Source organism: Gasterosteus aculeatus, chromosome X (genome assembly GCF_964276395.1).
Source record: "Gasterosteus aculeatus chromosome X, fGasAcu3.hap1.1, whole genome shotgun sequence".
NCBI classification, from domain to species: domain Eukaryota; kingdom Metazoa; phylum Chordata; class Actinopteri; order Perciformes; family Gasterosteidae; genus Gasterosteus; species Gasterosteus aculeatus.
In genome coordinates this window covers 1,511,936-1,524,767 of record NC_135698.1, presented here as the reverse complement: position 1 = coordinate 1,524,767, position 12,832 = coordinate 1,511,936, and the positions used below count along the sequence as shown (strand labels likewise).

The following is a 12,832-nucleotide window of genomic DNA, read 5'->3' as shown; positions in this document are numbered from 1 at the left end:
TACGACCTCATGGCGTTTTTATAGGGATGCTGCTTGTTAACTTTAATTGGGTGACAATTAAGAATCGATACATTTCTTTGGATGTGTTCCAAGACACGCCCAAGGTAACCAGTTGTTTTAAATCCACGACACCAAAAGGTTTCCTCCACGCTGATCTACGTCAACGAAATGAATACATTATACCAAGGGTCAATAATTTGCTGTGTGTCTCCGTGGCGCACTGCTAAGAGCGGCCACCAGGTTACTATTTTGATGTTTTGATCCCCCGGGTTCGAATCCAGGTTGTGCCGATCTTTCCTTTAATATATTTTTTTATATAAATGTTTTCATACGTGGCCGTGATGTGGTGCTCACTTATACAATCGTAAACGCTGCAATGGATTTGTGATGCGTTTTGAAGATTTTCAGCAATATGTTTGTGAATGTGTGACGAATCAGGGAACTGAGGCGGACACATCTGCAGCTGTGGAGTGAACACAAACACGCACGCGTAGGGAAACCAGTAGGTGGAAAAACCAGTAGGGGTGTAACACCGGCTCCGGCGGCGCCGTTAACCGCCTGACAGACGCGGCGCCGGGGCGATCCGCGCGTCGTTTCGCGTGACGTCAAAAGAAGTTGTTGTGTTGACAGCGCCCGGCTAGCCTGATGCTAGCTAGCCCTGTTGCGTCGGGTCCCCCCGCAGACTCGCGTGGTTTCTGGAGGTGCGCTGGCCGTCTGTCCCCCGTGCTGGGTAGCGTACAGGGTCCAGACATGCAGGACCGGTACAGCGACATTGGGTTCGTCCAGCAAATACTCGGGTTGAATTTAGTGCCGAGGAAAAATGGCTCGCACCGAGGAAACGACACGTCCCTCGACGACTTCTCAGGTGGGCTAATGTTTGGTAGCCTGCTAGCGGGCGGTGTGTGTGTGTGTGTGTGTGTGTACTGAAAGGCTGTCACGTCTTCGGCACCTCTGGAAGTTACTTTTAACGAACATGGGTAACATCTGGATGTGCCGAGTTTGCCTTTAAATACGTTCCCGCGCGTTTGTACCGTTAGCTTAGTCACGGTACGTTGTAGCAGTGATGCTAGCTCAGCTAACTTCCTGCTGTATCCCAACGGGTGTTTGGGATCACAACTCCCTGTTTAATATTCCTTATTACTTCTTATATTATATTTATTTTTATGCGTGTAGGTTGGCGCTGTTGTCCTGTTTACTGTTGGTGGTTTTAAAGTTAGAAGTTGTGAGTTGCTTCGCTATTTTAAGTTGATTCAAACCCGCCGCTGAGCCTCCGTCGAGGCCTTTTGTCTACTGCTGATAAGCGGAAGAGACCCAGCTGTTCGCCTCACAACATCCGGTTCGATAGCCCGAGGACACCGAGCCGGGCCGAGCCGGGCCTACTAAGTCCATGTCCAGGAATTCCCTTTTGGAAAGAAAGAGCACATCAGAGTCCATTAACATAGATTTTAGACACTAGCTGCTCCTGTGTAATGCAATGAAGAATATGTGTCTTCCTTTTATTACTTGAAGGCCAAAGTCAACCTGAGACTCTCGTCTCTGCCTGTTGTCTGTTGTTTTCCTTTTATTTGCCAAGCGTCCTGCGCAACGTGCTTTGCCGTGTGTTTGTCCAGAGATGTGGTACGGCGTGTTCCTGTGGGCCGCCGTCTCCTCGCTGATCTTCCACCTGCCCGCGGTTCTGCTGTCCATCGCCACGCTGCGCCAGCACAGGATGGCCCGGTTCATGCCCATCGCCATCCTCCTCATGGGCCTCCTCGGACCGGTTTTCGGGGGGATGCTCACCAGTAAGCCACTACCCGTTCTTGTATATTGGGTCCTATTGATCTGGCTCGGGTAAAGATCTCATGCTACCAGAAACCTCGAGGTCAGAACCTCACGCAGGAGCTTCCTTCCACACATTTCCCTCATTTGTAAAACACTGTGGAATCACTTCCTCTGTGTGTTTTACAATGTTCTACCTACAGCAGCTAACGTTAGCACCAACAGCTAACGTTAATCTATGTTGTATCATTCATGTTCCTCGTCCACAACTGCATTTTACGGTTCAATGTAAGTTTGCATTTACTGATTCCAACTTGAACGTATCGGAATGAAACTTGACTCTAACGCTCTTCCCTGGTTTTCGTTTTCTAACATCCACTGTGAAGGTGCAGCCATAGCCGGCGTGTACAAGGCGGCGGGAAAGCGGATGATCTCGTTGGAGGCCCTGGTGTTCGGCGTGGGCCAGTCCTTCTGCGTCCTCATCATCTCGTTCCTCCGGGTCCTCGCCACCCTCTAGCAGCAGAGAGTGGTACCCGGGACGCGTGTCCTGGTGTCCTGCTGGCGGAGTGGATTCTGATTGCTGGTCGTCCGTGTGACGCCTCCGCCGGAGGACGGCGCGATGCTGCGTGACCCTTCAGTCGTTCCTGTACCATGTGGATGCTGTTATCTCCCTGTTGCCAGGGGCTACGGGTTAACAGCTGGACGACACTAACCTAATCTCAGGGTGTGTGTGTGTGTGTGTGTGTACTCCATGCAATGACGGGGACGAGAACACAAGGGTTATATGCAAAGATTCTGGCTTTTCCCCTCGAGGCCTTAACTTCTATTTTCTAACTTCCAAAGTGGTGTTTTCTCTTCAGGGCAGTTTGTTCTTCACCACGGTCTCTCTCGCTGCTCCTTTTTGTTCCTCCTCGTGTTTTTGTTGAGTCTAACTGAAACCTGACTGCCTGCGTGTTGTTGTTCATTCCAGTTAGTGGGAAACTTTGTACACAAGTTGATTCAAAACGAGCATCAAGTGAAGTTTTTTCCTTTTCTTACGATCCTTTTTATGGCACATGCAGCGTAGAGAATGTCACTGATTCATCGGAGTAGATGGGGGGGGTCCGTTCACTAAACGAGAGCTTCCCTCCTCTCTGTGATTTTACAGGTGTCTCATTTTGTCACACTGAATGGATTTTTACATATTCTAAATTATTTCCAGGTCTTTTATAGCTTTTTTGAATCCTCATGACCAAATGTTTCTGCGGTACACTGAACAAAGAACTCAATCCACATACAAGTTTTCATTATTGGCCTTTGATTTTACATTCAGCGCCTTTGTCTCACTTTAACGCGTCGGGTCGTTTCTACACAAACATCAGCCGCACAGAATTTCTTTCTTTTATTTTCAATTGAATTTCATAAACGTGTACTGATTGATTTTGCCGTCTGTCACACACAGAATGTTTCTTCCCTTGTAGTTTGTGCGCGTTCCCTCCGGACATTGTGTTCACGCCGCCGTGGTCTTAGTTAATCCCACGAGCCTCTGCAACTCGACGCAAGAGCAAACGCTGGATCTTCTCATCCCCTCGGAGAATACGTGCAACCCTCCGACATCTGTCACAGCAGCACGAGTCAGTCAGGACTGTCCCGCGCGGTGCGGATGTGCAGAAGGAGAAAAGGAGGTGCAGACTGGGCCCGTCCCAGTTTATTGGATCCCCAACAGAGCGCAGTTCCTCAGCTCACCAGCAGGACGTCGGGTCACTGAGGAGTCCACTGAGCCGCTAAACTCTTGATTTTGAATCATTATTATGCTCATTGTTGCAGAGAACGGCTTCCATCCTCAAGCATTTAGCTTTGGACGCTCCTGTGATGTTAGAGTAGTAAAGTGATGGAATTGGTGGAAGTCGCGTGTGAGCGTCTGCTGTAATAGAACCTCTTTATTTCCACATTCCTGCACCGCTTCTGTTCAGTTTTAACCAGATTTTAAAAGTTGATTTTAATCAGAGTAAATTAAGTGCCAATGGTTTATTTATTCTTTTTTTTCTGGAATAAAATAGTTTCCTCTATGACGCGTGCTTCATCTCTGCCTCCTCCTCACCGCTGTGTTTCATTTAAAACACCGAATCACGTTCAAGCCGTCTTTGTCCACGTGTCACTTTTAAATTGGGATTCACAGTATCGGAGACGTCTGAGACAAAGACGTGTTGAATAAACGCACGTCTAGTTGACAGACGTAGGCTGGATATTAAAGTTCCTTTTTTGTATAAACATTTTATAAGCAGCTAAATCCTGAGCTTATGATTCATTTGGTCAGAAACATCTTGTCCTTATTACACCGTTTACTACAAAACAATAAAGCATAACGGAAAGTACAGAGATCACAAAGTGTACAAATCTCAGTCTCTTTCCGTCGCTCCTCTTCCTCCTCGTCTCCTCGTTTCTCATCCCCGATGTGAAATGAAGTGAACCCGTTTGATGAGGAAACGCCTCTTTCTACACATTCAAACATAATGCCAAAGATGTTCCTTCATGTAAATAATCACTAGGTCACTTCCTGGAAACCAGAGCATATTTGTAATAAATTGCACTTTTATGCACCATAAACTTACCAATAAACGACATAAACCAATAATAACGACATGTTACGTGTCATAATGTGAAAAAGGACCCGATTAGCTCAGCTGGTCACGAAGCCACGGAGTAATTTAATACAGAACTCCAGCTAAAGTATTTATTCTTAATTGCTGAGAATAATGTTGGATATATATAATATGGCAGAATATTTGGGCCTGTGTGGACTCGGCAGGAGGATCTGAGCGTGACCTCAGACCCGTGTGTGTGGATCAGAGGAACCAGAAGAGCAGCCCCACGTCTGACTTCATCAAGCTGAAACAATTCCGTCAGTAAAGACATCGACAGAATCCAGAGGCTGCTTTCGTTTCATTGTGGAATCAGGACGCGCACTCTGCAATTAACACATTTATTGGTAAGAGCTCGTGCACAGACGCCCGTTATCGCAGCTCAGAAGTGCACAAACAGCGTGGCGTCATCGTCTGGAGGAGGACGGGGGGCAGACTGGCATCTTCATCCGGGACGGCACCACGGCACTCCTCCTCCTCCTCTACTTCTTGTTCTTGTAGTCTTCCAGGTGAGCCAGTATCCAGCCGGAGGGCCCCAGCATGGCTACGAAGAGGACCGTCATGGCCACCGCCTGCTCCTGAGGGACACGCACAACACGACGCGTCAGGACCCGTCAGGTCCCATCAGGACCCGTCAGGACCCGTCAGGACCCGTCAGGTCCCGTCAGGACCCGTCAGGACCCGTCAGGACCCATCAGGACCCGTCAGGTCCCATCAGGACCCGTCAGGTCCCGTCAGGACCCATCAGGTCCCACCGATCGTGCAAACCACAAAGGTGCAGTGCAACTATGTATTAACGTCATAAATATAGTTTTATATGTATAATATTAATAACATAAGAAAAAGTACTTGGCTCATCAAATTCAATGCAACTATTTCCACAATTCATTTAAAAGAATGTGATGTTCCTGCTGCTTTTATTTCCTTATCAAAATGTCGTTTTTTCACGTGATCAAGGTCACTCGGAATAGAAACTCAACTACGTGTCGCACCGGTGCGCAATAATGGCGAAGCGCGCGAGTTAAAAATAAACTCATCTGATCGGATCGAATTCCTAAAATGCGGAGCGGAGCTTTTTGCGGGACACATGAACAGGACAATAAGACGCGGTTTAGATTTAGCGGTGAAAAGCGACAAGTGCAAAGCACATGAAACTATTAAAACTACGCCAACTAATGAGAGCGCGGGCGCGCGCGCCCCGCGGGGGGGACGCGTGTCCGTGTCCTTGTCGGGCACTCACCCCTGCGGAGATGTGGTGTTTGGCGGGTTTGGACGACAGGCCGGCCGCGGGGACGAGCCGGGCCCTCAGGGCGCTCCCGAGGAGGCGCGTGGCGGCGGGAAGGGACATCGCGAGGGTCCGGTGCTGCGAGGACGGGAGGACGGGAGGACGGAGCGGGTCTCAACAGGTCTACCGTCAAGCGTCACCGCTGCTGGGTCTCTGGCTCTGACGTCTCCGGCTGACCGGCCGCGGTGCGCGCGTGCGGGGAGGGGGGCGTTGCCCTCGCGGCCCTCGGGGGGGGGGGTTTAATTGGCCGTCGCTCCTCTTTGGACTTTGGACCGCGACCGAGGCGCGAGCGACCTGCCGCACAGTGAGCGCGGCCCGCCCCCCCCCCCCCCCCCCGGGTGGCCCTGCAGCGACAACAAGCGTACGTACGCACGAAACCAACGCCCGCGTCACCCCTTAACCCTGACCCCTGACCTCTGACCCCTCGTGAATGAATGAAACAGCGCTTTGAGAACAACCGTCATGTCACCACGACAACGTCAAATGTAATATGATTCACAATTGAGGATATTTATTTCGTACTTCTTAGTATGAAAGTGCGTCGTTTTGAATGGCGTTTTACGGCTTTTTGTCAAAATTGCTTTGATGACTAAATGTAATATTTATATAAAACTTGACTGCAATACTGTGGTCAAGGATAGTATTCCAGCCTGTACAATTAATTATTATGTCTATGAAGTATACACATATAACTGATATATCTTTTTTTCCCCTAATTTATTCCACTGTTTGTGTTAAAACAAATGTCAGTCTAAGTGGATCTAGATCTACTTATAATTTTCATATTGCAAGCTTTTCGTCCAATAGTGTGTTGTGTCCGGTTACTGCTCTGCATGTGCACCAGTGACCTGTTCCCCCCCTGTTGTTGGCTGTGTGCCTCTGGATTTAATAACGCTTTCTGATAAATTGGTGTTAGAATATTTCACACGTCAGTGTGCATAAAGTTGGGTTTGGATTATGATTGACATTACAGCCCAAATGTCACCAGTGTTGTAATAAAATAACACAGCAGGTTAGCGGAGTAAAGCCTGACCGGAATGTAAAGACCTCACTTTAGGAGATGCTTTTTTTTGTTATTTCATGTCATTACACACACGGCTGGTAACTGCAGCAGGTGTGTGTGTGTGTGTGTGTGTGTGTGTGTGTGTTTAATCCCATCGTGTTTTTGGTCGTGAACTGCAGGGGGCGCGCGCCGGCCGGCGGTTTGCCAACCGTGCCGGAAATAAAGCCGTAGAAGAAGAAGCGTTCCGCCGCTACAGGAAGTGTCCCCCTCCGTCCGCCGCTACCTGCCCGAACTGTCCGCAGCACCCCGCTGGTAAGAGGGTGAAAGGTGACGTTTTCATCGGTCACGTACGTTCTCCGCAGCGGGGCCGCCGTGGTCCGGTGTGTCTCTCTCTCTCCGGTCAAACGGTGCCGGCGTGTTAGCTAACGTCACCCGCAGCGTCTCCACACGCACTTCGCGGGTATTTGGGAGTTTTCCCGCAGAAAAAGTTGGCCCGAAAACGGCCCAAAACTTCGGCGTTGCTCGCGCGGTTAAACGGCGGTTTGCGTTTCAAGTGACGTTACGTTTCTGTTCCGCGGTTGCGTCTGTCGGTTGGCTTTTAAGTGGTTGTTACGTCATGCGCGGAGGTGACGTCAAACCGAGTCCTCGTCGATGTCGGACCTTGAACCTTGACCCCGGTCGTCACACCAACGACTGGTTTCCCACCCCCACCCCCCCCCGGCGCGCGCGCGTGTTTGTGTTTGAAGCGACTCGAACCCCGTGACGTCAAACGTCTGAACACGTGTCCCTCTGCATCTTCATCGCGGTGGATCCGGATGGAGGAAACCTTCTGGAGTCGTGGGCCTGAAGCCACTGGACTTCTGCTGCCCTGCACGCTTTCTTTCTTTCTTTCGTTGTTTGTTAAGTTACGCTGCTTGTTGACTTTAACTGGGTGGAAACCAGTAGATGTAAACACCAGTAGGGGTGTGACGCCGGCTTCCCGGCGCCCTGTTTGCATTCGAGATGACTCACTTATCGGCCAATCACCAGCCTCCCCAGGAGGCGCTGCCACGGTTCTCTCCAGCAGTTCATTCAGTACCAGTCAGAGGCTCGGTCCAAACCTCTTGACTGGTAGAGAAAATCCCACGAGGTTCAGCTCTATCAAAGTGGGGAAAAGCGGCGGTCGGTGGAAGGTTCCTTTCTCACCGTCCGACCGCGAGGTGCCGTTCTCATGGTGGGAAGGTGGCTTCAGGATTCCCTCAGTGTTAGAAGGTGCTTCGATCACCTACGCTGACCAACCATTCAGGAGGTCATGGTGTTCACAGGCGCTCCGATTAATCAGGGGACCTTCATGTGGACGATGAGCTTCTTTCAGGTGGGGTCTTATGGTTCTTTCATACCGGCTCATGTAGGAAACATTCGGTATTATATTTTCATCTGTGATCACATATGGAAGCTCCAGGCTTCGGTTTATTTGTATAAAATCACACCTCTGCAGGAAAAGGTTTCATGCCTCCTTTTGGTCATCGCGTGCCTCTGCTGCACTGACCTGCTCTGGGGGGCAGTCAGTGCCCACGTTGGTCTGTGGGCAACCTGAAACCAAACCCCTGGGGGGTCGGAAGGGGTTGCACACTGTCACACTGAAGCCCTCCCATCACCATGAACCCAAACACGCACTAGAGCCCCACGTGGGGGCGGATCTGTGACTGCAGTCACTTCACCTACAGCTGTTTAAGGGAACTTGTGGTTTAATCCTTGTTTCCGGTGCATTAATACAGAATTGATGGGTGGTGTCGGTGTCTCGTGCAGGTCCAGAGAGCGGATGCTGCCTTCACTTCCTGCTGGACTCCATCCTCCCATTTCAGCAGAGCCTCAACACCCCGACTGTTCAAGTGTATGTGTGTGGATACCTCCCCAGCCCACCATGTCCCCGGGTCCCTCAACGCTGAGTCCGTCTGCATGTCTTCGCCTCCTCTGCCTGCTCCTCCTCCTCACCCGCTGCTCCTCCTCAGCGCCCAGAGAGGCCGCTGTGACTCCGGCCGTCACAACACAAGGTAACACATGGCGCTGCAGACGCCGAGACACAGCTCAGATATCCCCAGATGCCTTCACAACATGTGGCCATGTGCCATGTACTGACTTCTCGCACAATACAGGAGCATGAGGGCCACTGTATTCATTTTACATTGAAATGAACATCACCAACACGTTAGTCGATACTACTACTACTACTATACACTATACTAGTACTACTATACACTAAACTAAACTAGTACTACTATACACTATACTACTACTACTGCTATACACTATACTACTATACACTATACTACTATACACTAGTACTACTGTACCCTATACTACTAGTACTACTATAGACTATACTACTACTACTACTATTATACACTATACTAGTACTACTATACACTAAACTAGTACTACTATACACTATACTGATATACACTATACCGCTATACACTATACTACTACTGCTATACACTATACTACTATACACTAGTACTACTGTACCCTATACTACTAGTACTACTATAGACTATACTACTACTACTACTATTATACACTATACTAGTACTACTATACACTAAACTAGTACTACTATACACTATACTGATATACACTATACCGCTATACACTATACTAGTACTGCTATACACTATACTACTATACACTATACTACTATACACTATACTAGTACTGCTATAGACTATACTAGTACTCTACAATGGGCGGAGTCTTACCCTGGTGGCCCTTTGGGTTCATGTTCTGTTTGAAGGGCTGCTGTATTGACTCAACGCACACTGCGGGTTCCTTCACGGGGCCCCGGCATGTTGTACAGAGACGTTTTAGCCCACAGCTCTGCAGCTTCATTGATTTGACTGAAATCTCAAATTGGTCACAAAAGTCATGGCTGAGAAACCGCCCGTCCCTCAGAAAACGTCACCTCACCGGCCTCAAGGTCTGGAAGCGTTGCCTCCACTTTTACATTGAGAATCGTTAAACTACATGTCTTCTAAATGGCTCCAAAGACTGATGTGCTGCTTCTCCCCACATTGCCTTTACATACAGTGTGTTGTTCACGTCACGTGTGTTCAATGATGAATTGATGTTTTTAACCTTTTACATGTGGTGCTGACTGTTGTTGTTGTAAATGCCACAGATGAGCATCTCAAAGGTCCCTCAGACGGTACGCAGGAGGACTGGCCCAATGGGACGGGACACCTGAGGAATGAATCCACTGGACCTGAAGCCCCCACACCACCAGCGTCTACGACAACAACAACAACAACAACAACAGGGTCTACGACAACAACAGCGTCTACGACAACAACACCAGCGCCTACGACAACAACATCAACAACACCAGCGCCTACGACAACAACACCAGCGCCTACAACAACAACATCAACAACACCAGCGCCTACGACATCAACAGCGTCTACAATAACATCAACAGCGTCTACGACAACATCAACAGCGCCTACGACAACAACACCAGCGCCTACGACAACAACATCAACAACACCAGCGCCTACGACCACATCAACAGCGTCTACCACAACAACACCAACACCAGCGTTTACAACGGCAACAGCAGCAACATCTGCAGCAACAACGTCTGCAGCAGCAGCGTCTGCAGCAGCAGCAACAACGAGAACAACGTCTGCAGCAACATCCACATCTGGAGCTGTAGAACACACCGCAACAGTTGCAGAAGCAACCACCACGGCCACGCTTGGCAATGCAACTGTCGCCACTCCCACAACCAGGGGTCCAAAGGCGTCTCCTCCAGAACCGTCGGCTGACCCGCCACAGCCGAGCGCCCCAACAGCGAGGGGCCCACCGGTCCAAACCCTTTTACCCAGAGGTCCTACATCCACAGGCGCCGTGGCGGGCGTGGCGGGCGCCGCCCTGACCAGCCGGCTGGTGGATACGGCGGCCCTGCTGGCCGTGCTGCTCTTCGGCCTGCTCTTCTTCTTGGTCACGGTGGGCGTGTTTGTCACGCAGGCCTACGAGAGCTACCGGAGGAAGGACTACACCCAGGTGGACTACCTCATCAACGGCATGTACTCTGACTCCGGGGTGTGAGGGGGGGGGCGGTTTCCACCACAACGCTTCTCTTTTCCTCTGATGGTCAGAGCGTGAGGAGGTGGCGGGTACGGGACTCCGGTCTGCACGCTTCCAAGGCGATACCTTCATTCTATTTAGTGTTATTTTCTATTTCTCACAGCGAAACCCGCGATTGGACCTTTTGCAGATGACCGGCTGTCTGTTGGGAAAAGACGACAATGTACATAAAGCGCAGCTAAGCTAACGACCCCGTGTTGAGACTGAACCCTCGTTTACACGTGACGGCGGGTCGGAGGGCGCTTCGCCCCCCCCCCCGTTTCAAAGCCATCATTCCGTCGTCTTTCATCGATTTCAACTCCCCTCTTTGTCTTCCACGTTGAAGTCGCTTCATTTCAACACGCGACGTCGTACAGGACCGACGTGCACGTTGTTCCGCCTTGTTGGCGTCGCTCCATGTTTACCGCGCCGTGCAATAGTTCCCTGTACATTTCACCGATGGACGTGGGTCGTGGGTCGGCGCTCTCGTTTCCTCTCGTGCGGTTGTCGCATGAGTACTTTAGGAGGCGATGCGCTCTGCAGCCGCCGGTTCTTTGACTGAAGTACTGTTGCCTTTCTTCCTTTGATGGACCTCGTTCTTCTGAGGGGTTCACGGTGGATGAAGTAGCCAAATGATCACTGAAGCACGTTCTCTTCTGACGAAGCCAATGGAAACACAAAGCCATTACCGAGTGTGTGTCGCGTATCGGCAGCGCGTTCGATGCGAATGTCGTTCTGTTGTGGATCTACGATTGATTTGTTCTGTTCGTCCCAACGTGGTGATTCCATCTTTTGTTCCATTTTGTCTTTTTTTTTTTTTTTTTGTCTTCAAATGTCTTAAATGTGTTTACGAGATGAGCAGCTTGTGTTGAAGAGTTGATGTTTGTTCTGTTTTCTCTGGGGACACGTCGGTGATTCAAACACCTCCAGAGGGAAAAATCCAAATGATGGATTTCCAAAGAAGCTTTTTTTTTCCAGGAGAATTTGTTCTTGAGAAAAACAAAACCTTTTGGTTTCTCTCTTCTTGAGAAAACGAGACGTTTGTGTCTTCAGGGGGGGGAACGGTAATTATTCTGGATGATCAAATAATTGAAATGGGGGGGAAATAAATTGGGCTTGGAAGTGAAATTAATTTCTCATTTCATTTTGTCATCACTGGCTAAATAATCTCCCCATGACAAGTTTAGTTCACCAGAAGGTTTCACGATGTCTGCGTAACTCAAACCATTGAAACGCCGATTCAGACACTAAGCGATCACTGAGCATCGCCTGATATTTTGATCCGTATGAAGCACTTTTTGACAGGAAAAAACATTTTGGGTTATTCACCAAAAAAAAGAGCGATACAGCAAACGTTGATGCTCCCCGAGAAGAATCCACATTGTACAAATGCACTTTAAAAAAAACGATTTCTACTTTGAGAGAATAAATAAAAGAAGTAAATTGATCTCTGTGGTGTTTTGAGTCGATCCATGTTGTCTATCGTTGATCTGCCGGCTGTTTGCAGGAAGAGGTGTTGGTATTCCTGTAAACCCGAGCAGAACGCCCAGTTGTTTTAAGGTTTCTGTTCCAGTAGAACTCGTGAACCTTCGTTTGGTTTTTTGCCCTTCAGGAGCCCCGAGTCTCTCTGTGTCCGATCGCCATAAATATCCCGTCTCACAGATTACAAACCAGGATGAAACCAAAGCTGCAGCCGAGCACGCCGATCATTCCGGGTGTGTTCGTCACTTTAGTACGCGAATAACATGGACGGCCCGGACCAAACAGTCCGACGTCTCTTACGTTACGTGCAGGGCTGTTATTAGCATACGTTCACAAGCACACCCAGATGTGCAGGGCGGAATGTTGAACCGCTGCCTCGGGGGGCACCACGGATCCCCCGCCGCCTCAAAAAACAAAAAAAAACTTGCACCTTTTTCCACGATTCCTGTAATTAACACTAATTGAAACAAGCTGGCTTGATCTTCATTCTTCTTCTTAGGAAGGCTCAGAATAAGAACCAGAGCGCCGTTCTGCACGAAAGTATAGAAGATAATTACGTCCCAAAATTCCGCGCGGCGG

General features: G+C 49.4%; 2 protein-coding genes across 3 annotated transcripts; both read left to right on the top strand.

Moving 5' to 3' along the window:
* The first annotated feature begins 436 nt into the window (after positions 1-436).
* On the top strand, positions 437-3,806 carry LOC144382902 (transmembrane protein 170A-like). Of its 2 annotated transcripts, none has more exons than XM_078082140.1 (3): positions 437-865; positions 1,611-1,781; positions 2,145-3,806. In XM_078082140.1, the coding sequence occupies exons 1-3, from the start codon at positions 646-648 to the stop codon at positions 2,273-2,275; spliced, it is 522 nt and encodes a 173-aa protein (XP_077938266.1). In that variant the 5' UTR covers positions 437-645; the 3' UTR covers positions 2,276-3,806. The 2 variants fall into 2 exon arrangements, with proteins under 2 accessions (XP_077938266.1, XP_077938267.1); XM_078082141.1 differs by having other exon boundaries at positions 454-865; positions 1,574-1,781.
* A 3,035-nt stretch (positions 3,807-6,841) lies between these two features.
* LOC144383667 (uncharacterized) lies at positions 6,842-12,214 on the top strand. Its single transcript, XM_078082139.1, has 3 exons — positions 6,842-6,979; positions 8,456-8,700; positions 9,825-12,214. Exons 2-3 carry the CDS (start codon positions 8,469-8,471, stop codon positions 10,751-10,753), a joined length of 1,161 nt encoding a protein of 386 aa, XP_077938265.1. The 5' UTR covers positions 6,842-6,979; positions 8,456-8,468; the 3' UTR covers positions 10,754-12,214.
* Positions 12,215-12,832: the final 618 nt, after the last annotated feature.

Bases quoted from the DNA above. Each gene is read 5' to 3' on its own strand.
- LOC144383667 (XM_078082139.1), top strand. From the start codon at position 8,469: ATGCTGCCTTCACTTCCTGCTGGACTCCATCCTCCCATTTCAGCAGAG. The intron at 8,701-9,824 runs GTAACACATGGC...TAAATGCCACAG, and splicing joins TCCGGCCGTCACAACACAAG to ATGAGCATCTCAAAGGTCCC.
- LOC144382902 (XM_078082140.1), top strand. From the start codon at position 646: ATGCTAGCTAGCCCTGTTGCGTCGGGTCCCCCCGCAGACTCGCGTGGT. The intron at 866-1,610 runs GTGGGCTAATGT...GTGTTTGTCCAG, and splicing joins GTCCCTCGACGACTTCTCAG to AGATGTGGTACGGCGTGTTC. The intron at 1,782-2,144 runs GTAAGCCACTAC...TCCACTGTGAAG, and splicing joins TTTCGGGGGGATGCTCACCA to GTGCAGCCATAGCCGGCGTG.